At 42.9% G+C, this 23,558-nt stretch overlaps 1 protein-coding gene across 1 annotated transcript in view; it reads left to right on the top strand.

Moving 5' to 3' along the window:
• Positions 1–23,558, top strand: part of KIFAP3 (kinesin associated protein 3) — a gene marked incomplete in the record, with an annotated part of 1,467,647 nt that overhangs the window by 1,065,108 nt on the left and 378,981 nt on the right. Inside the window, 1 exon segment of the mRNA XM_044085270.1 lies at positions 21,791–21,980. Within this exon segment, the coding sequence (XP_043941205.1) occupies positions 21,791–21,980 (190 nt within the window).

Raw genomic sequence — 23,558 nt, 5'->3', positions numbered from 1 at the left:
ACTTCGTGGAGATAAAGGTTCTGCCAGAGCTACTGCTCATTCTGTTAGGCAACCAATCCTTCATACAATATGTAAACCACCAAAGAGATACATGGTCATGCCACCTGTGCACTGAGGTGACATGCAATGGGTAGTTGACTGTTGACAGGATCATCATTCTGTTAGTATTTCATGTCCCAGATGGAGTGACTCACCTGGTTCATAATCTGTGCTGATGTTCCTCATGCTTCACTGTTGCAGTCATTACATTTGGGTAATCTGCTTGCAGGTTGCCCTCAGTCGGCCTGATTAACAAAGTCTTGGGTCCTGCATCGGTTGTTGTCCCTTCTTCCATGACGTCAGGTCGTCGGGGGTATAAAACATGCAGCTGACGCCATTACATCAGTCTTTCTTGCCGTGCAGTGCCCGAAGCAGAAGCAGTTCGCAAGTGCCGGTCGGTCGACTCCTGAAATTTTTGTTTTCGAGTTTCAGAACCGAAGTCTTCAACTAAAAGCTAAGTACCCCATTGGGGAAACCTTTTCTTGCTCCTTACCGATATCAGTAAAAATTAATAATTGCATTACTTGTGAAAAGCAAATACCTCATAAAGATTTTCATTCGTACTGTATTCCTTGCCTAGGCCCTGACCACGACTTACCTTGCTGTCGGTTTTGTGCTTTATTTAATCAGCGCACTATCCGTCTACAGTATATTTTTGCCTCTAAATATTTTGGTTCTTGGTTTAATTATCCAGAAATGTTGTCGGTTAGCCATCCGACTACCAGGATTCCGAAAAAACACAAAGATAAAGACAGAGATAGGCCGCCAAGGTCCAAAACTGCCAACGATGCTTATCCTAAGCCAGTCGCCAGTACTTTCGCAGCCCCTGATACCCGCTACTTCTGATTCGCAGGCCTCTACTGAGACCCATTCAGAGTCCGGTATGTCGCGAGATACTTCAACTATGGAACCCGTGGATGTCTCTACCTTGGATGGGTCCGGAGCCACTGTGCAGTCACCGGCTTCTGAGGGTGTATTCAGGCCTACGGACTTGCATGTTAAATCAACATCTCCTTCATTACTAAGGCCTAAATCTTGATCCATGTCTAAAAAAAACGACGCCCAGGCCACATGCTCAGGCCTCTATGCCTAAAAAACAAATTATAAAAATGGCTGAAGATCTAATAACTGTATGAATCTTCTGATCTGGATTCTGGTTTTTTTTACTCTTCTGATGATCTGGATTTGTCCTTACCTACTTATGAGGATTCTGATGCAGAGGACTCTATTCCCTCTGCTTCCCCTCCTGAGGATTTTTCTTTTGGGGAAACCTTGCATACTCTAAGGGAGCATTTTCACTGGGAAAGCCAGGAATTTTCTGATTCAAAAAAGAGGCTTGGGGATTTCCTTCTCCTACCTCAGCATAGGCCTTTGGCTATTCCTCCTGTACTAGACATTGTTGATGATGCTTTCTCAGAATCCAGTTTGGCCCCTGATTCCCTGCCTCCTGCTCCCAGTAAATCTGATGGATACTACAGGGTCCCTGAGTCCCACAAGTTCCTTTTCAAAAATCCTATTGCAGATCCAGAGACTATTTCACAGGGGCCCAAGGGCATTAAGGCTTCTACTGCTAAAATTCCTACTCATTCTGATAGAGACTCCAGGGCGCTGGATAGATGGGGTAAAAACGTTTATACTTCAGCAACCTTGGCAACTGGAGCTTTAAACTGCCAATTTCATAGGTTAAAATATCAGCAACATGTTATTGGACTGCTTAAACAGAAAATGTTGATTTCTGATATGTGGAAAATAAAGATTTACAGGATTTAATGCATTCTGCTGAACAAGTTGGAAAACATACTTTGCAATGTGGTTTTGATTCTTTAGAGGCCTCTTGCAGGGCTGCTGTTACTGGGTCTTGCTTAGAAGGCATGCTTGGCTTAAGGAGCAATCTTTGCCTGATCATGTTAAAGCTAAACTGTTGGATGCTCCCTTAAATCAGGACCGCCTGTTTGGCAACAAGGCTGAAGGAGTTGTTAAAAAGATGGAAGATAAAGATAAATCTATGCAAACTGTTAGAGATTTTTTACAAGTTCAGCCTCCTAGATTTAGTAGGCACTGGCCTTCTAAGAACTGGTCCTTTCCAGCCCCTTCCAGGTCTTCTCAAGCCAAACCCAGACACAGCAAAAACCTCAGGTTTCAGTCCCAGGGGACTCACAGAACTAAGCAGTGGGGGGGGGGGGGCTCCACTTCCAAGTCTGGGAATAACAAGACACCCCCCTCAAAGACTTAAAATTTCCAAGCACTTATCGTCTGACTGCCCCTTTGGGGGGAAAGATTGCTCTTCATGCAAAGAACTGGGAACTCATTACCCAGGACCAATGGGTTTTAAATATAGTGTCCCAGGGATACAGGTTTCACTTCCACACATTGCCAACGCTAAGTGGGTGGCCAGACCTACCCCCAAATCAGTGGGCAGAGGCTCAAAAACAAGTACTTTCTCTCTTAAGCATGAGGGCTATTCAACTGGTACCAGAAGATGAAAAGGGACAAGGTTTCTACTCAAGACTTTTCCTGGTACTCAGAAAAGGCAAATCATGGCATCCAATCCTGGACCTCTCTACTCTAAACACCTTTCTAGAGATTCCAAAATTCAAGATGCTGACTCTTCACCAATTACTTCCTATGCTAGGCAAAGATGCCTGGATGGCAACACTAGATTTAAAAGAAGCATACCTGCACATCCCAATCAGGGAATCTTGCAGAAGGTACCTATGCTTCAAAGCAGGCTACACGCGCTACAGTTCTCTGCACTGCCCTTTGGCTTATCTACTGTGCCCAGGGTATTCACAAAGTGCCTAGCTTCAGTTATTGCATTTTGCAGGCAAAGAAGTATTCAAATATACCCATACCTGGATGATTGTCTAATTCGGGCAGAAAGCCAGGGCATACTTTTGAATCATCTGATGTTTGTAAAAAGGGTTCTAACTTGTCTGGGGTACACCATAAATGAAAAGAAATCACAATTGGTACCCTGTCAACAAATTACATTACTGGGAGCAAGCTTGAATACAACTTCCCAGATGGCTTATCTCACCCCAGAAAAGCAAATTAATTTGACAGCCTACTTCAAACAAGTGGCCACAAAAACCCCGCTATCTGCAAGACAAATACTGCAAGCCTTGGAGTTCATGGCCTCCTCCATTCTTCTAATTCCATATGCAAAACTGCATATGAGGAAACTACAGTGGTATCTAAAAAGCCTATGGAGTCAACATTCTCACAGCCTAGAAACAATGATTCCTATCATACTTTGCCTACACCTAGAGTTCCTTTGGTGGGCAGAGGCCTGCCACCAAAACAAGGGACTTCCTTTCAGACCACCCCCTACCGCCCAAACCCTAACAACAGATGCATCAGTCTATGCATGGGGAGACTATGCATGGGGGGCTCACCTGGCAGGGAAGTGCATTCAGGGCAAATGGAACCCAAGTCATATGCACCTCCATATCATTCAAAAAGAAATGTTAGCTGTACAGAATGCTCTGACAGCCTTCAAGGGCTACATTCTTCCAGGACAACTAATGGTAAAGACAGACAACACCACGGTTATGTGGTACATAAACAAGCAGGGGGGTACACATTCTTACCCCCTCTGCAGACTAGCCATGGCATTGTGGAACACAACCTTGAGCTACCAAGTGCACCTACAAGCTCAATTCCTGCCAGGAAAATTAAATACACTGGCAGATGGACTAAGCAGAAACTTCATGGACGCACATGAGTGGAAACTGGAACCAAGGATTTTCAACATGTTGACAAGTGAATGGGGGAGCCCAGATATAGACCTGTTTGCCTCCCCCCAGAACTACCAATTGGACATATTTTGCACAAGGACTCCCCACAAACAAGCCTGGAAAGTGGATGCTCTGTCCTTCAGCTGGAAAAACCTATCAGCCTATGCCTTTCCTCCGCTGCCTCTGCTCTCCAAAGTGCTACTAAAAGTCAAACAGGACAAAGCAAGGATGATTTTGATTGCTCAAGACTGGCCGCGCCAACATTGGTACCCCCTCCTGCACAGTGTGTCACAGTTATCTCCATGGCACCTGCCTCAGACTCCTTCCCTGCTGTCTCAGCAGGAGAACCAGATTCTGCACCCTCAGCTTCCAACACTGAACGTTGCAGCCTGGCTAATTACTTAAACTCTCCTTTACCATCCCTCAGGAAACCTGTGATGGATGGCATCTTAGAAGCAAGGAGGCCTAGTACTAGAAAATCTTGTGCTGAAAAATGGAAAAGATTCTGTGCCTGGAACCAATCTCAAGGGATGAGCACAGCAGCGCCCAATTTACCTCAGATTTTGCAATACTTAACTGAGATGCTTCACAAGGGCCTGTCTTTTTCCTCCATTAAAATCCACACCTCAGCCATTTCAGCTCATTATAACACAGAACCTCCCCTCTTCTCTCATCCACTGCTCAAGCAGTACCTCAGAGGGGCCAAAAATTTGAGACCACCCTGGAGAGCTCCAACCCCAGCCTGGAACCTTAACTTTGTATTGGAGAAACTCACTTTACCTCCTTTCGAGCCAGCTGCTTCTGCAGACTTAAAATTTCTTTCTTGGAAAACAGCTTTCCCTTTAGCAATCACTAGAAGGGTATCTGAATTACAGGCCTTTATGGCAGTGGAGCCTTTCATCATCTTTCATGCAGACAGGGTGTCACTCAGAACCAATCCATCCTTCATGCCCAAGGTGGTATCCAGTGTGGCTCTTAATCAGTCCATTCATTTGCCAACCTTCTTTCCCAATCCACAGAACAAAGGGGAACGGATTTTGCATTCCTTGAATGTGCACAGACAACTTGGACAGGACTTAACCTCAAAGAAAATCTGAACAACTGCTGGTAGCATTTGCTGCAGGGGCAGAGGGGAAGGCTATTTCAAAATGAACCATTTCTAAATGGTAAGTCATTGCATTCATTTCTGTTATAAGCACCATGGAAAACCTATCCCCCAAGGGATCAGACCTCACTTCACCAGGGCTGCATCTACTTCTACAGCCTTTCTCAGAGGTGTTCCTACCAGAGACATCCTAGAAGCTGCTACCTGGAGTTCTGTACATACTTTCACCAAGCATTATCATTTGCCAGTTTTCTCTAAATCCAGGGCTGGCTTTGCCACTGCAGTCTTGCACTGCCTTATAGCTGGCCCTAATGCTATTTAAACTTGGGAATCTACCCAAATGTAATGACTGCAACAGTGAAACACGAAGAACATAGTACAGTTGTGTACACTTACCATAAATGTAGATGTTCGAGTGTATTCACTGTTGCAGTCTCGGTTACCCTCCCTCCTGCCCCCTAACTTCTTTTGGCTATACCTCTACTTTCCTTTACTATGCTTTAGAGCCTTTTTGGTGTATTTGCTTTTTTGTTGGAGGTATACCTTTGTGTTTTTATGTTTAATTGCTTCCCATTAGGGGGGCACCTGACATCTGGGGCAAGAAAAACTGATGTAATGGCGTCGGCTGCATGTTTTATACCTCTGATGACCTGACGTCATGGAAGAAGGGACAGCAACCAACGCAGGACCCAAGACTTTGTTAATCAGGCCGACTGAGGGTAACCTGCAAGCAGATTACCCAAATGTAATGACTGCAACAGTGAATACACTCGAACATCTACATTTATGGTAAGTGTACACAAGTGTACTTTGCTGTGGCCTCTCCTGGAGTTGCAGAGGTCATGCTTTGTTTGGATCTGCTGGAAGTGAGCACTTAGGAGATTAGCCTGTCACATGGGAAAATGTATTTCTCCTCCTCTTCTTTTCACTGCAGCAGGGCAGAGGAAGGGTTCCAGAGGATGCATTTTCCATCCTCTTGTGCAGGAGATATGTATTCCTCCCTGTTATATCTGGTGATCTCACACATCATTATAAGTCTTCACTAAAGCTAAGTACCCCGTTGGGGAAACTTTTTTCTTGCTTTTTACCAATGTCAGAAAAAGTTAATAATTGTATTACTTGTGGGAAGCAAATACCTCATAAGGATTTCCATTTATACTGTATTCCTTGCCTAGGCCGTGATCACAATGTGCCTGGCTGTCGGTTTTGTGCTAGATTTAACCAACGCACTATTAAGCGTCGGTATATCTTTGCATCTAAGTATTTTGGAAACAGATTTAACTACCCAGAAATGTCGTCGGATAGCAATCCGACTACCGGAGTGCATAAAAAACACAAAGAAAATGACAGAGAAAGGCAGTCGAGATCCAAAACCGACAAAGCTTCTCCTAAGCCAGTCGCTGGTTCGCCGGAACTCAGTGAGGCACTTTCACAGCCCCTGATACCCGCTACCTTTGAGTCGCAGGCCTCTACCAACACCCATGTGGAATCCGGCATGCTGCAAGATACTCAGGGTATTGGACCGACGAATGTATCTCCCTCAGATGGGTCCGGAGCCACTGACCAGGCACCGGCTTCTGAGGGTGTATTCAGACCTCAACATTTATATATCAAACCAACGAAAGCTGCAAAATCAAAGGCAAAGACATCTTCTAAAACTACAAAAATGACGCCTCAGCCACGTACACAGGCCTCTATGCCTAAAAAACCGATGATCAAAATGGCTGAAGACTTTATTACCTTGCTCAGGGGTACCCATCCCCCTCCAGATAAGAGGCCTAGGTAAGACACTGACTATGAATCTTCAGATCAGGTATCTATTTCTTATGATTCCTCTTTTGATCAGGAATTATCTTTACCTCCCTATGAGGATTCTGATGCTGAGGAGCCTATTCCATCTGCATCTCCTCCTGAGGATTATTCATTTGGAGAAACCTTGCATACTTTGAGGGAGCATTTTCACTGGGAGAGTCAAGACTTCTCAGAATCAAAAAATAGGCTCAGGGATTTCCTTCTTCTCCCTCAGCACAAGCCTTTAGCCATTCCCCCTGTTTTAGACATTGTGGATGATGTGTTTTCGGAGTCAAGCCTGACCCCTGACTCCTTACCTCTGGCTCCTAGTAAGCCTGACAGATATTACAGGGTCCCTGACTCTCATAAATTTTTATTTAGAAATGCTGCTGCTGATCCTGAAACTATTTCACAGGGTCCAAAGGGAGTTAAGGCCTCAACAGCAAAAAACCCTACCCCCTCCGACAGAGATTCAAGGGCACTGGACAGATGGGGGAAAAAAGGTTTATACATCTGCAACCTTGGCAATCAGGGCCTTAAACTGTCAATTTCATATGCTTAAGTACCAACAACATGTTATGGGATTGCTGAAACAGAAAATGATGTTGATTTCAGAATGTGCAGAAAATGAGGAATTATTGGATGCAGCTGAACAAGTTGGAAAGCATACTTTGCAATGTGGTTTTTATTTTTTAGAGGCCTCCTGGCTGTCCTCCTGCTTCTTCATTTATAGTTATTTATCTTATTGTATGTATGTCTGCAATCTGCTCAATCTGTAATCTTCTTCTTCTTTCGGCTTTTTCCCGGTTAGGGGTCGCCACAGCAGATCATCTGTCCGCTCATGATTGGCAGTGGAGTTTTACAGTGTTGAGTTGACAGCCCGGCGCCCAACCTTCCACAGAAGGCACACATACACTCGCACCTTGGGCCAATTTAGAGTGTCCAATTCACCTACTGCATGTCTTTGGGATGTGGGAGGAAATCGGAGCACCCGGAGAAAACCCACGTGACCACAGGGAGGACATGCAAACTCAGCACAGAAGGCACCCCAGCCGAGAATCGAACCAGAGAACCTCTTGCTGTGAGGCAACAATGCTAACCACTGCACCACCGTGACTGCCCTCTGCTCAATCTATAATATTATTTATAATTCATTTGTGGTTGGCAGATTTTGCCATCATCTATAGCCTGTTTTTATCTTGATAGCTCGTGACACCTTTTTAGTCTTAGGACTTTGTTAAATAACTTTTGATGCTGTTTTCTTCTCCTTATCCTCAAGCTGTTTAAATCTGAGACACATGTATTATCAGTGAGAGGTATCTCCTATTCTTGCTTTTTTTCCTGTGCCTCTGAGTATCCCTGCCCTCTGTATATGGGCTGTGTAATAGACTCCTGTTGTTTTGAAGGCGTAGGGGAGTGAGAAATGCATGTTGGTTGTTGGGAGTCCATGGGAAGGGTGCAAGCATCTGATAAAATAGCTGTCGTAGGATGAAATTGTCCAAAGAGGTGGGAACATTGTGCCTCTGTATGATATGAAGGATGTTTAGGACTTGTCCTCAGTGGTTTGATACGGAGCTCTGTATTCCAACTTGAAGTCTGTCTTTAACAAGAACTGTGTTATTGCTAACTTGCTGTGTGACTTTGATCTCACTTTTTACTAGTGAGACTTGGCTCGATATTAACTTTGCCAAACTAGATGTTCACTATTCCCACTGTTGTAATAGCCTTTAGGCTATACGATTTGTTTTCCTGTCCAGGAAATAACAAATGGTCAGCTTCACAAAGCTCTGTCCCCCTCACCACACCTTCACAAAGCTCTGTCCCCCTCACCACACCTTCACAAAGCTCTGTCCCCCTCACCACACCTTCACAAAGCTCTGTCCCCCTCACCACACCTTCACAGAGCTCTGTCCCCCTCACCACACCTTCACAGAGCTCTGTCCCCCTCACAACACCTTCACAAAGCTCTGTCCCCACTCACCACACCTTCACAAAGCTCTGTCCCCACTCACCACACCTTCACAAAGCTCTGTCCCCCTCACCACACCTTCACAAAGCTCTGTCCCCCTCACCACACCTTCACAAAGCTCTGTCTTCCTCACCACACCTTCACAAAGCTCTGGTCCCCCCTCACCACACCTTCACAAAGCTCTGTTCCCCCCTCACCACACCTTCACAAAGCTCTGTCCCCCTCACCACATCTTCACAAAACTCTGTCCCCCTCACCACATCTTCACAAAACTCTGTCCCCCTCACCACATCTTCACAAAACTCTGTCCCCCTCACCACACTTTCACAAAGCTCTGTCCCCCTCACCACACTTTCACAAAGCTCTGTCCCCCTCACCACACCTTCACAAAGCTCTGTCCCCCTCACCACACCTTCACAAAGCTCTGTCCCCTCACCACACCTTCACTGTGACTGGTGATTGGCTAGTCTCAAGGAGGGAAATCAAAAGATTGAAGATTTCTGCAGTACTTTCTTGCTGCCTCAAGAAGAAATATCTTGGGGGGGGGGGGCTTCACATGTACTTTGTTTTTATCCAATTAGTCCCTTTTGGGGAACCCCTCCACACAGAAATTACATTTTTAAGCAAATATTATTTAGTTTTATTTTTTTTCTAAAAGCAGTATTTCTTCTTTAAAAACTTGGTATTTTTTTATCATTATTGGAAGTTTCCTGTCATGGACCACTATTTTTGGATACTTGTGTTATTTTACTAATTGGAGGCTATTCTTGTAAAAATACATGTTCTGCTTGTAAGGTTTATTTTATGACTAAAAGTTTTACTGTGGGATGGTCACAGGTATGTTTTTTAATGATGTACTTATGTTCACTTTGTGACAGCCTACCTGCCATTTCTGTTTTTCTGTCCATGTATTTAACGTTTTAACAGGAATGCTGATAGGGAATTTGAGTGTTGCTTTTTGCTTTTACTTTTAATTTGCCGGGATTGAGATATGAATTGTGAGTGTGTGTTACTTGTGTAGACTAGATTACAATTTACCTTCTGACCCCCCTCAAGAACTTATCAAGGAGCCCTTGCTGTTGCCAAAAGCTCGGTCTACTCCTCAGCCAATAGCGGGTGAACCTGCAGTGGACATTGATAGTTCCTCAGACCACTCAGTTACCCTTCTGGCTTCCTCTGGTGTAGTCTTTTTGACCACCATGAATCGGGGGTCAGCCATGTCATCTTTGGTTGTTCCAGTGTCTGATACAGGCATGGAAGAGCCATCATTTCTAGGGCGGGGAGACCATCTGGGAGATTCTTTATGGGGCAGCCGAGGCAGGAGACCATTAGACCAGTCAGATGTCCCACCGTAAAGTCAGTCTTCTTCCACAGGGACTTGTATAAAGAAAAAAAAAAACAAAAGATTAAATATTGTTTATCTCAAGAAATAATTACAGTTAAGAAAGAAAATGTTCTTACATGCATTTCAGGCTATGAATCCTTCTGTTCAGAAACCATTACACGTGGGCATTCCCTGTAATGAAATTCCTGTGGAAAAAGGGTCTGATGATTGTAATTTTGATAGAGATAGGGCTTCTTTGACAGGTTCACAAGTCTAGCTGTTTGACTGTGAGGAAAATATAAACTCTTACCCTATTGTGGAGGAATTGCTTTAATTAGAGCTTAGCCAGGAGAAATGATGTATTTTATGAGAACAAATGACTGCTCCTCCTGAACTAAGAAGATGATATAATAGTTTACATAAGGATATTTCTCACCCATCCTTCATGTACCGCCATCCTTGCAGGATTGCTCATCCTTCATGTACCGCCATCCTTGGAGGATCACCCATCCTTCATGTACTGCCATCCCTGGAGGATCACCCATCCGTCATGTACCGCCATCCCTGGAGGATCGCCCATCCTTCATGTACCGCCATCCCTGGAGGGATCGCCCATCCTTCATGTACCGCCATCCCTGGAGGATCGCCCATCCTTAATGTACTGCCATCCCTGGAGGATGCATTGGATGCTGCCTGTAATCATCCTGATTCCCAGCTCTCGGTTCCTAAAAAGCAGATAAAATGTATAAGGTACTTCAGACTGATACATTTCTTTTCCCTAACCTTGGATCAGGGTTCCTGTTGTTCACCATGAGTATTTCTATTTCATTTTTGATGGAAAGGAGAGGATTACATTGCCATTGTTATGCAGTGGTAATACACAGATTTATCTCTGCTCCCCTCTGGAATATGCTACCTACAAGGGCCATGTGGAAGCCATCCTAGTTTGAATGTGCCAAAACTGAGACAAGTTCAATCCATCTAAGATTGCTGCTATGGCCTTTCAGGTTATCTAGAGGATCTCCACTGCTGAAGTCCTTACAGTGATTTATGGTAGTGATAATTTTAACTTTGTGTCTGAGATGTGTCATCTTGAGGTGATCCTTGATGCTGGATGATGGACCAGGTGGCAGTGGTTGTCACTTTGTCATAACTATCTTCTGATGATAATGCAGGTGTTGGTTATCTCTGATTTGGGTAACTGTACTTTGGGCTTGCCAGGCTGCATCATATGCAGAGCCCTGTACCTAGACTACTGACATGAGTCTCTCATTGTTTTTATTACCTCTGTTCTGTTGTATCTGCAAGGAATGTGGTGTTTTGTAGCGTGACTAGTTTAACAGGCACAATGATAAGGCTCAAATGTCTGATGATTCAAAATTGACTGGATTGCACATAGCCTGTTCCCTCGTTCATTCAGCAATTTTGAAATTCATATCTTAAAAAATGTATTTTATTTTTTTCTGGTAGCCTTCACCTTTGATTATAGGTTATAACAGTTTCATACCTCCATGGCTACTGTTTGTAGGTAAACCCATCTGGCTTTTCATAAAGATCTAGCATCTCTTAGGCGTAGTCTTCATTTCCTTTCAGATGTGATTCCACATTATACTTAAACCAGTCCATTCAACTTGTTGTTTTCTTTCCTGAGTCAGGAACCAGGAAGGAGAGGGAGAGAGACAGATAGCTGTTCGTACTCTGGACTTGCACATATAGCTTAGGTTTTACCCAAATTGGGTGTATTGAGTTTATGAAGACTGAACGTATGTTTATTTCCTTTGCCTCAGGTAGGTAAGGGAATATAGTCGCCAAATAAATCCTTTTGGATTTGTTTTCTTCTGCATCATCTTTTGACCTGTAGCCATCTTCACACCTCTCTTATTTATTTATTTATTTTACATTTGTTTACTAAGAGTGTCTGACCGAGCTTGAGAAAAACAAGCCTGTTTTCAGCACAGGTCCGGGGAGAAAAGCTCCAAGTTACATAGTAAGTAATGTTACATAGAATTTAAAAAAGGATAACATGTTACATGGGAAAACAGTCATACAAATCCAATGAGTTGAAGGCAAAAGAATAAAAAACAAAGTAAAACATGCTAATAGTACTACAGTAGTGCTAAGGTTAGTCATACATATTGCACATAACTATTGTTGGTAGTTGAATGTAATACAACAGATTATAGCAGTACATAAATATTCATCTCATGGGAGTGTGATAGCATTAACACCAAGTAAAGCAGTTTGAATAAGTTGAAGAGGGGTTTTGAATGCTGAGCATCTAAAAAAACTCCAGCTATACTCTGTGGCATATCATTTACTCAGAGGCGATCTCTGCTTAACATACAAGACCATGTCAAACCCTGAGCTGTTGGACATGCTCCAATTAAAGAAATCCCAATCCCTCAGAGCCACACGCTCCAGGGATCTAAACCTTGTCATCACAATGAACAAAACATGCTGGAAGGATAGGTTCCTGAACCAGAGACTCCCCATACTCTGGAATAGACTGCCCATACATGTCAAGCAGAGCGCCTCCTTGGCCCTCTTCAAAAGGAATCTTGACAGTTGGATAGGAGATAGGAAATTCACCCCAGGGATCATGTCAGTCGCCCTGCTAGACAGGGATCCAGGGAAGTAAATACTGTGGGGAAAAAATATCCAGGGAATTGTTATGGCTAAGGCTTGTGCAGGCCCTAGGGCCGATAGCCTAGTACCAACCTATGAAAGAGTCTGAGAGAGTAAAATATGGGATGGATAGTGTTGCAGTTTTGCTGAGGGGGTCACCCTGATGATGAGCAGCACATAGACAGTTATAGAGAAATGGGTCTTGAGAAGAAGTCTGAATTTGGTGGGGTTAGAAATGCAGAAAATGGAATGGGTATTGATTTCCAGATTTTGGAGATGTGCTTTCAGAGTAAGACATCCCCGTAGGTATTATTGGTCTTAGAGACTTCTAGGAGGAGTTTGATGAGCAGAGGGTTCTATGGCTGGTGTAGGGTTTTATTGGCTTTCTTAGGGCTGGACATTTATCTGGTAGGTAGATGATGGAATGGCAAACTTTGACTTGTTTGAAGTATAATAGGTTTGGGAGTTCCAGCCAGTCTAGTTTGTGAAGAGCTGAACAATGGTGTGTTCTTTGCGGGAGCCTGGCTATTTTGTTATAGCAGGTGTCAGGTTTATTTAGATTTGTTTTCTTTAAGTTAGTGAATATTGGTGAGGCACAAAGAGTGAATAGTAGATGGCTTTGGGAAATAGCTATTTTGGTGGTTTGGGTGAGAAATGTTTTGCTCTATAGAGTGCCCAGAGTTTTATGTGGACCTTTTTGATTGTGTGGGATATGTGCAGGTCATAACTGAGGAATTTGTCGATGCTGACACCCAGTAGTTTTGTGTGGTCCATGGGTTCTATTTTGGTTTTGTTAGAGGAGTAGATGGTGAGTGGGATGGAGGGGGGTTGAGATATTTATTGCTGGTGAATAATAGAAGTTTGGTTTTGTTGGGGTTGAGTATTAGCTGTTTGGTGGAAAGCTAGTGTTTAACATCTGTAAATGCTTTTTGTGTTTTTTTTGCAAGTGTTCAGGGATTGTGGTGGCAGAGCAGATGTGCGTAGAATCATCCACATATTGTATAATGTTAGCTGACATGGTGGCTGAATTGAGGTCCTTAGTAAAAATGGAAAAGAGAAGTGGACCAAGTATGGAACCTTGGGGTTCTCCTACAGAGACTTGTAAGAGTGAGGATAAATTGTCTAGACATTTGACAGCTTGCTGTCTGTCTGACAGGTAATTATGGAGCCAAGATAGGGTAGAGTGAGAGAACTTTAAGGTGCGTAGTTGGTTCAGAAGCTTTTGGTGTGAGACAGGGTCAGATGCTTTTGAAATGTCTTGGAAGGCTGAAGAAATGTAAAGGCCGCTGTTTCTGAACTGGTTGACTATCTCTCTGAATTTAATTAGGGCAGATGTGGTGCTATGATTAGGTCTAAAACCATGCTGTGAGTCAGAGAGGAGGTTATTGTTCAGGATATGGGGCATGATTTGTGAATGTATGCATTTCTCAAGGATTTTAGAAAGAAGGGGGAAGTATTGCGATGGGTGAATCCAGTGTCTGGAGGTCTCCCATTTATGTCCTTGTTGATAATGTCCATGATAATTTTTCCATGGTTTTATCTCTCTGTCTGCCATCCTAATACCACTGTCACCTTCCATCTTCACAATATCTTTAGAACTCTTGCTAACCTTTCTGTATGGAAATAGCAAGTGCAAAATCTTGTTTATAACTGTATTTCTTCTTTGTTATAAAGACACATTCATTTATTGCTACAATCTTGTGGTGTGACTTCATTTTTTCATCCCAGGCCTCCACTAAAATTGGGTTCTGCCCAATCAGACCTACCTGGTGAAGAAAGAAAAATAAATAAAGTAAATAAATCTAATGCTTGTGTGCTTCTGTGATTTCCCATGCTGCATCTGTACTGTGGCTACTTAATATTTAGCGCACACCTTCATTAGGCATTATTGTCTCAGCAGCAACCCAGAAGCCATGCTTCCTCTGGTATGCCAGCATTTCAGGACATGGCCTTCTCGACATTGACCTTTGGGCAGTCCTCCTGCTCTTTTCATCCTGGTGGTTTACTGGTTGGGGTTCTGTGCAGCCTCATGGACCCATCAGTGACTATCTTTGAGTTTAGATATGACAGACGTGTTCTTGTATTTTCAATTGCTCTGCAAGGGGACCTTACTTTATGGGGGCCTTTATGCCATCTCACCATCATTTAAACTCCACTGTTGCAGTTGCCTGTAAGTTGAGCAGAAATGAATTTATATATTACCTGCTAGCAGCATAGATATCATATCTTCTTTGTTATATCTTTCTTTAACTCATTCACTCCAGTGGAGCTCAGGAAGTTTGTACTCTAACTTCCAATGGGTGGAGTCTAAGCCTTTTGACAGAATCAAATTATGTCTCCACATTTCAAACAAATGTTCATATCTCTGTAACCATAGGGATCATGAAAGAAGTATAAATAACTGTTCAGCACAAACTATTTTATAGTGGTTGCATTGTTTAGGTTCTAGTTCTTAAACTGAATTTTATAAGTCACAGTAAACACCATAACTATTATGTTTGTAATATTTTGTAAATGACTTACAATATCTCAGCAAACACTCAAGTTACACACATGTTGTCAACAGTATTATATTCATCTAGCTGAGAACTCTCATATGAGGCTAACCTTTAAAAAAAAATATATAGTATTTACCTAGTTTAGTCTGTCTTGTTTGTTGGTTAGGATATTGTGTCTATTTCTTGGCTGTTTTTTGGGTGTGGTAACGTGTGTGTGATAGTTGTATCCTAAAATTTTTGTGTATTGTGTTTGGTGTTATTTCCTTAGGTATGTCCAAGGATACCAAGGTGTCCGGATTCAAGAAGTGTGACTCATGCTGTCAGAAGATGTCTCTGACAGATGGTCACACTTCTTGTGTCTATTGTCTGGGCGCTGTGCACCTGCAGGACTCTTGTTCAGTTAGTCATGCTTTTAGCCCAAGAGTCCTGCAGGAGCCTAGGAATAAGTTAATCCTACGGGGTTTACTTAAGCCCGAGGATTCACCGGCTAAGGCTCAGCCCGTGAAGTCCTCCAAGCCACCTAAATCTTCGTCTCCCAGTTCGGAACCGTCGTTCTGCCTCAGTTCCAGCCGGAACCGATGTGCCTGCCTCCCAGTTGGTTCCGTTACACACTTTGGAGCCGTTGGGGAGTCGTAAGAGATCCAGGTCTCCCTCCCTGGAGTTGATACGCTTGGCTCCGAGGTCTCCTCTGCTCCAATCGGAGCGCAGTCATTGGTCCTCCCACTCTTCTTGGTCATCAAGGCTTTCAGATCAAGATGTGGAGAGAGTGGTCAGTAGGCTGTTGAAATCGCAAGCCCTAGCAAAAATGTTGTCCAGCCCCCCTCATCAGGGGTCGGCTCCGTCCATGTCTGCAGTTAATCCTCCTCCGACTCCTCCCTTGAGTTCGGAGCTGGAGTTCGTTGGGGTTCGAGTCGAGGAACCGTCGGCACCGATACCTTCTCCTTCGGTTCCGTCGTCGGCTCCAATCACTTCCTTGGTACCATCCTTGGAGGGATCTGGGCGCCGAGACTCCCTCATCGGCTCCGAGGGGGGCTAGTGGCATTGGACCCTTGTCCGACCCCGTTCTCCCCCTTGGAGCTTCGGCGCAGGTGAGCTCTGCTCCTACATCAGCTTCGGAGTCTTCCTCTACAGTGCGGAGAGGGATTCCCATCTCTTCGGAACTGGAGCCTTCTCAGCATCCGAGCAGGGATGCCTTCGAGGTCATGAGGTGTGTACTGGCCCCTGAGTCAGCCCCACGATCATCCCCATCGGCTCCTCCCCTATGATGCCTGCATCTGCCTCTGCCCCTCCTCCAGACCCCAAGCATGGGGAATCAACACTCCAGGGCACCCCTTTGGGTGTATCTTCCTCTTCCGAGGCCTCCCCTGATCATTAAGAGGAGCCACCTCATAAGAGGAAATGCAAGAGGAAGCATGTTGACTCCCCTGAGTCTGTCACATCAGATACCTACTTAGAAGATTCGGAAGGGTCCCCGAGATACCCCTCTGAAGATGTCTCATTCTCAGACATCCTTGAGATGCTTAGGCAGAGGGGGAACTGGACTACCTTGAGCCCTTCCGAGGATGAGTCGGTATTCGACCTTCCACCTCCTGGGTGTCTCCGCCTTTTGACCCACTGATGTCTGTGGTGGCTCGGAAGGCGTGGTCAGCTCCAGACACAGTGGAACCGACCCCCAGAAGACCCGCTAAATTTATAACTGCACCACAGGATAAACAGTTTTTGACCAAAGGTGTTCCCATTGATGCCATGGTGGTAGCGGTGTCCACAAAGGAGTTGGCTGAAACGTCTTCATCTGTCCATCCCCCTAACAAGGAGTCCAGGACGATGGGCAGATATGGGAAGCAGATGTTCTCTTCAGCGACCTTTTCCATGAGGTCTCTGAATTATTTGTGTCACTTTACCCATCTTCAATGGGATCTCCTTAAAGAGTTTGGAGGTACCCTCCAAGATCCATCAGCTGAGGGGGCCCAGGCTAAGGCAGCCTCCCAGCTGGTGACTCTTAATTCAGTGGTGAACTCCTCCATGAGGCTCATTTCTTATGCAGCCGATGGTGCGAGTAGAGCCGTGGGCACAGGCATTGCCCTAAGGAGGCACGCTTGGATGCAGCTATGTAACTTTGCGGAACCTTTCAGAGCATTTTTCACCAACACCCCCTTTGATGGTTCCTCTCTTTTTGGATCACAGGTGAAGGGCACCCTTACCAGGTGTGAGCAGGAAGGCAAGACTCTCTCTGCCGTAGGAGTCCATTTTTCCACTCCTTCCAGACCATATCCCAAGGGTCAGAAGAGTGAAAAGATGTGGTTCCGTAAATCCCAGGGAGCCTTGCCGGACACACGTGGTGAGTTCCTATCCAGGGGCAGAGAAGGGAACAATAACAGATGCCACCCTCGTGGCAGAGGGGGTCCGCAAAACCAGGGCAGCAGAGAATCCTTCTCTGATCATACTCGTTCCTCTAGCTCGTTTTCACATGAGGATTCTCCAGTGGCTTCTTTTCACCCAGTGGCCCTTCCAGCAGCTTCCCATGTCTCACATGATTATGATCACAGAAGCATGCAAGAAGCACCTTGCGTGGTGGATGGTCTCCACATCACTGCCCCAGGGTAGACCATTTGTACTCCCCCCTCCAGTTACCACGGTGACCATGGATGCCTCCCTGATCGGGTGGGGGGGGGCATTATCAGGGCAGAACAGTCCAAGGCACCTGGCAACCTCACGAGTACCATCTGCATAAACGTCTTGGAGATGAGGGCCTTGCTTTTAGCGTTGCAAGCTCTTCAGGACTCTCTTCCTACCGGGACCATTGCAATTCAAACGGACAATATGTCAGTAATATGGTACATCAACAAGCAGGGCGGAACCAGGTCCTACCCCCTATGTCGAGAAGCACTCAGACTCTGGCACTGGGCGATCTCTTCCCAACGGTTTCTGATCGCAACGCACATCCCTGGGAGATCCAACGTCATAGCAGACAGGCTGAGCAGAGTAATTCTCATGCCTCACGAGTGGTCTCTGAATCAGGTAGTGGCGGGCCAAATCTTCCGCAAATGGGGCCAACCTTGCTGCGACCTTTTTGCCACCCCCTTCAGCAGCAAGTGCAACAATTTCTTTTCTCTCCTTCCACTTCTGGGACATTCCCCCAGAGACGCTGTGGTCCACGATTGGCCTCAGGAACTTCTGTATGCATTCCCTCCCTTTCCCCTAATCCCGAAGCTAATACAGAAAGCTACCGTATTGGGCTGCAAAATGATCCTCATTGCTCCTTACTGGCCTCGACAAATATGGTTCCCGTTCCTGCATCATCATCTTCTCAAGCAGCCTTGGACTCTGGACCCAGTTCCAGACTTTCTGATCCATCAATCGGGCGGGCTGCACCAGTCCCTGCAATCTCTCCATCTCACTGCTTGGTTGCTCCACTTCCAACTTTAGCCAGGCTTCCTGATATCTCCCCCTCTGTGCGCAAAATTATTTTATCATCGTACAAGTCTACGACTAGAAAAACCTACGCTAGTAAGTGGAAACGTTTTTCTTCCTGGGCAGAGGCTAAGAGTATAGACTCCTTTTCAGCCCCTGTACACCACATTTTGGAATTTCTTGCGGAACTCTTTCATGCTGGGTCCGCTTCCGCTACAATTAGAGTTCAGTTAGCTGCAATTTCAAATTTTCACATTGGCCTATCGGAAAATAATATGTCTCATAAGCTATGTAAAGCCTTTCTCAAAGGGACCACTCTGCTCAGGCCCCCAGTGAGAGATCCTCCACCTCCGTGGGATCTAAATTTGATTATAGCTTCTCTAATTTTGCCCCCCTTCGAACCTGCCGCATCTTGTTCTTTGAAGTTTTTATCTTAGAAAACCCTCTTTCTGGTAGCTATTACTTCAGCCAGAAGAGTTTCAGAACTTGAGGCTCTTTGTATCCGTCCTCCGTACCTAGTGTTCCACAATGACAGGGTTGCTCTCAGGACTAATCCTTCCTTCCTTCCTAAGGTCTCTTCTGAGAATAACTTGAATCAGTCCATTGGTCTTCCAGTTTCAAAAGTAACCTTGTCCTGGTGGTTGACTACTATCATCACATGTATCTATCAACTGAGGAATAAAGAATTGCCTGTTAAACCAGAAGGTTTCTCCACCAGAGCTTTAGCCACTTCTGTGGCCTTTCAGGCTAGGTTGCATATGGAATCTATTTGTGCTGCAGCTACATGGGCCAACCCACATACTTTCATTTCACATTACAAGTTGGATGTGGTTTCCAGGAGCAGAGCTGATTTTGGTTCCACTGTTCTGAAGAGTTTGTTCCGATGAGCCACCCAGGTTTTTAGATGCTAGGGACACTGTCCCAACCAGCAAGAATGAAGGTGAGATAGACAGCTTAACATAAAGAAGTTATGTACCTACCATAATGTTCCATGTTAGTTGTCTTCTTCTCGCCTTCTTTCTTGCGTCCCACCCTCCATCCCCCTATCCTAGTAGTCCGAGAAGAGTTCCTTATGGTTTTTCACTGGCTGAGTCTTCTCTGGCTATTCCTCTCTGTCAGGTTTTATGCATTATAAGATAGGATTCCTTCCTTTTTATGTCTGCAGTTAGACTTACCAAATGAGATCTGGGTATCTAGCGCCATGCATCATGGGATATGGGGAGGCCTTGAGCCAGTAAACAGCTCTCGAGCTTTTGAAGATGGCAGAGTCAGAGCTGAGGATCGGCACCGAACCCAACCAGCAAGAAAGAAGGCGAGAAGAAGACAACTAACATGGAACGTTATGGTAGGTACATAACTTCTTTTTTTTACACAGTACATTTTGCCAATCCCCCCCCTCTTGAATCTACTTGCACAGTATCCAGAATGGCAAACTTAAACCCAGAAAAACCTTCACAATGGCAAAATGTATTTCCTGCTCTGATTATAGAAAATAGTTTTAGTGGAAATCACCTGAGCCAAAAAAAAAATTTCTAGGCTACAGACCTTAATAAGGAATTATTCTTTGGTGGGAAAGATATAATTTTATGTCAACAGGTTAGTTTTGAATTATAAGCTTGAATACCTCCTTGGCTATCCATTTGTATCGTTCTGAGATTCTGGATAGTGTGACTTCTAGAACCATTCTTGCTTTTATACCTGTCATAGCAACTTATACAGCTACAAGTCTTCTTTCTGAAAAGATAAAACAAAGGGCAAAGACTGTCACACACAATGTAAGCACACAGACAAATGAGGTATATTACAGTTACAGAAACAAATACATTTTTGTAGTCTGAATAGCAGTCTGTGTTATCCAAGGCAGGCAGTGATCACCTTGTCCAACACAAACATATCAAAATTATTTGCCCTTGGATTTTATCATAATAAATATACCTGAATTCTAAGAGGCGCCATCATGCTACGTTATACTAGTTTTATTTATGTTTCATTATATGGTAAAGGGCTCTGTGTCATATTGTTGACTTAACTGAGACTGAAAAAGATCTCAAATGTACAAAATACTACAAAAGCTTCGTTTATGTGGGAGTGTGTGCAAGATCCCTGCACCCACTGCTAATTATGCATACCAGCTCCAAGATCACACTGCAGCTGGGAAAGGGCAAAACCCCATTCCCATCTGTACCACAATATCAGAAAACACGTACCAGCATATCGCAGTCTTTTGCAGTTGTGGTTTTCTCAGTTTGACGTTCTGCAAGTCGACTATTTAAGTATTTGAGCATATAACAGACTCATTGTAAATATATGTCTACATAAGGTGCCTGAGGCTATATCTAGGGTACCATCCATCTAAACATTTACCAAACACTACAAGATAGATGTCATTGTAGATATAGAAGCAGTTGTTAGGGTTCTTCAACAGGAGACCTGCCCGTCCACTTCATCACCTATCCAAGGTGTACTTGCACAGTATTGCTTGGCATTCTGCTTAATTGTTGTACTGCTGCCGAAGTCTTTTCTGAAGAGTAGTAATATGGATGCATGCAGTGGTCACCAAAACAGAAGAGCTTAGAGAGAGGGAGAGTGTTTCAGCAGTAGAGACATGCTGCCAACATTATTGTCTAGGATTGTGGTGCATTTCTTTTATGTCTTACATGCTAGTAATTGTGCAGAGATGTGTGTGTGTGTCTTGTATCACAGGTATGCTGTGTTTTAGTAAAAGAATGAAGGCACTGCAGAATGGCAGTGTTTTTATGGGACATCTATCAAGTTACATCACAGAAATAGCAGTGTAAGGTGTCTGCTACTCTTCTATAAATGGACCATCCAGTAGAAGGTTGGATAATAACCAATAACAACAGTCACCTGTAAGTTGAAGCAATACTGTTATATACCACTCTCTGAAGCTCCAAGATCTTTGTAAATGCCTCGGGGGGGGGGGGGGGGAGGTAAATTATGCAGAAAATGCAATGTAAATGTATATTACAGAAATGAGTATGGATAGCTGAGAGTGGCCATCCTGAAGATTGCTGTAGTGAGAGTGGTTTAACCTGCATCTAGAAAGAGGTGATATGAATGAAATATAATCTTGCACTTAATGTTAAATAAGTCTGGGTAGGCACATTAGCTGCTCTCTTGGACTTCATTCATTCATTCATGTATTCATTCCAAATAGCTTTACAAAATCCTTGCCCATGTTTGCCAGTCATGCCTTCATATTGCTAGTCTTCAACAAAGAAGAAAAGTGGTTTGGTCGAACTATAAACATGTTTCTGATATTTGGTGCAGGAGTACGATGAAGAATGGGCCAAGAAGATTCAGAGTGAGAAGTTCCGCTGGCACAACTCCCAGTGGCTGGAAATGGTAGAAAGTCGACAGATGGATGAAAGTGAACAGTACTTGTATGGTGATGATCCCATTGAGCCCTATATTCATGAGGGAGACATTCTGGAGAGGCCTGACCTCTACTATAATGCAGGTGAGTTGACAGGTTCTGTCATAGGTTTGATATAAATCGCATCATTTCACTGATTTTGAAAATGCATTTGTTGACTACAGTTTTGCCTGTAATTCCTGATCCTCCATCTCCTAGAATTTTCAGAGCTGCTGCTTTGTTTTCTATGTATGGCAGGGCTGAGGGCCCACAATTTTGTTACAACTTACACATACCAGGCCATTGTCTAAGTTGGAATAAGAAGAAACTATCAGATTTACTCAGAAAAGGGTATTCTTTCATTCTGATTTTATAAGAATACAATAGTGATAGGATTCAGATGTATACTCTGAGTTCGTCAGCCAGAAAAAATACAGTCTTTGCAGCAAATGAAAGACAGAAACAGAGCACCCAAATGGATGTATAAGACTGCTGGTGCTGTATAGCAGTAAATGATCATATCTCAATAACTAAATGAAATGTGTTCTGACTCTCAACTGCTCCTTTTCTTTAAGTTCAAGATATGTTCTAAAGTGCTGAATGATATTTATGGTAAACTGGTGATTCTAGATGTAAAGAAATACATGCAACTTCACAAATTCATCATCATTTATTGTATACGAGTCTAAACTAGGAGTGAGTCATAAGTCCATTGAAAAAAAAAGACTGTATTCAAGAGAAATAAAGAGGATGTTTACTTCTGATGTAGTAGCAACTCAGTAAAGAAATATTCTAGGCAATTATTGCACTCCAGGAAAAGGTAAAATTGCACCCTTTAAAATTTTGGAATTGAGTTTGCGAAGGGTTTATTGCTGAAGGTTGCATTTGGTTGTTGAAAAATTTTTTTATTATTTTTTCCCCCTTTTTTTAATTTTAAATTTTTTTTTTAAATTTTTCCCCAAAACACCCACCCTTTTTTTTATTTAAACACCCCTTATTTATATTTTTTTAAAATATATTTTTTTTTTAATTATTTTAAAAAATTTAAATTTTAAATTATTTAAAATTTATAAGTCTTAATTTTGTTTATATATTTTAAAAAATTCCTATATGATCTTTTTTACTTTATTTAATATATTTTAACTTTCATTCTGTCTCTTTTCCCATATATAAATTTTTTTTTCTTCATAAAATTTTTTATTTGTTAATTTTTCCCCAAACAAAAATAATTTTTTTAATTTTATATCTTATTTATTTTCATATTATTATATCATATTAATTTAAAATTTTTTTTTTTTTTTATTTTAATTATATTTCTTTTATATTATATTTTTTAAATTTATTGAAATTTCATTTTGTTTTTTTTTTTAAATTTTTATTTTTATTCTTTTCCCCACTTTTTTATTTTTTTTAATTTTATTTCTTGAAAAATAATATTTTTTATATTTTCTTTTATAAATATTTTATTTCCCCAAACATTATTTTTATGGTATTTTTTCCCCTAATCTATTTATATAATAATTATTAATTTTTGTTCTCATTTTTTGTTTTACTAATTTTAAAATTTTAATTTTTTCCAACAAAATTTTTTCCCCCCTTTTTTGTTATTTTTTCTATTTTTTAATTTTTTTTTCCTGTTTTTATTTTTTTGTCTTTTATTTTTTTATTTTATATTTTATTTAA

The sequence above is a fragment of the Protopterus annectens genome, chromosome 10.part0 (assembly GCF_019279795.1).
Source record: "Protopterus annectens isolate FY-2018-M chromosome 10.part0, PAN1.0, whole genome shotgun sequence".
In the NCBI taxonomy this organism is placed as follows: Eukaryota; Metazoa; Chordata; order Ceratodontiformes; family Protopteridae; genus Protopterus; species Protopterus annectens.
This window is presented reverse-complemented; position numbering and strand designations above follow the sequence as displayed.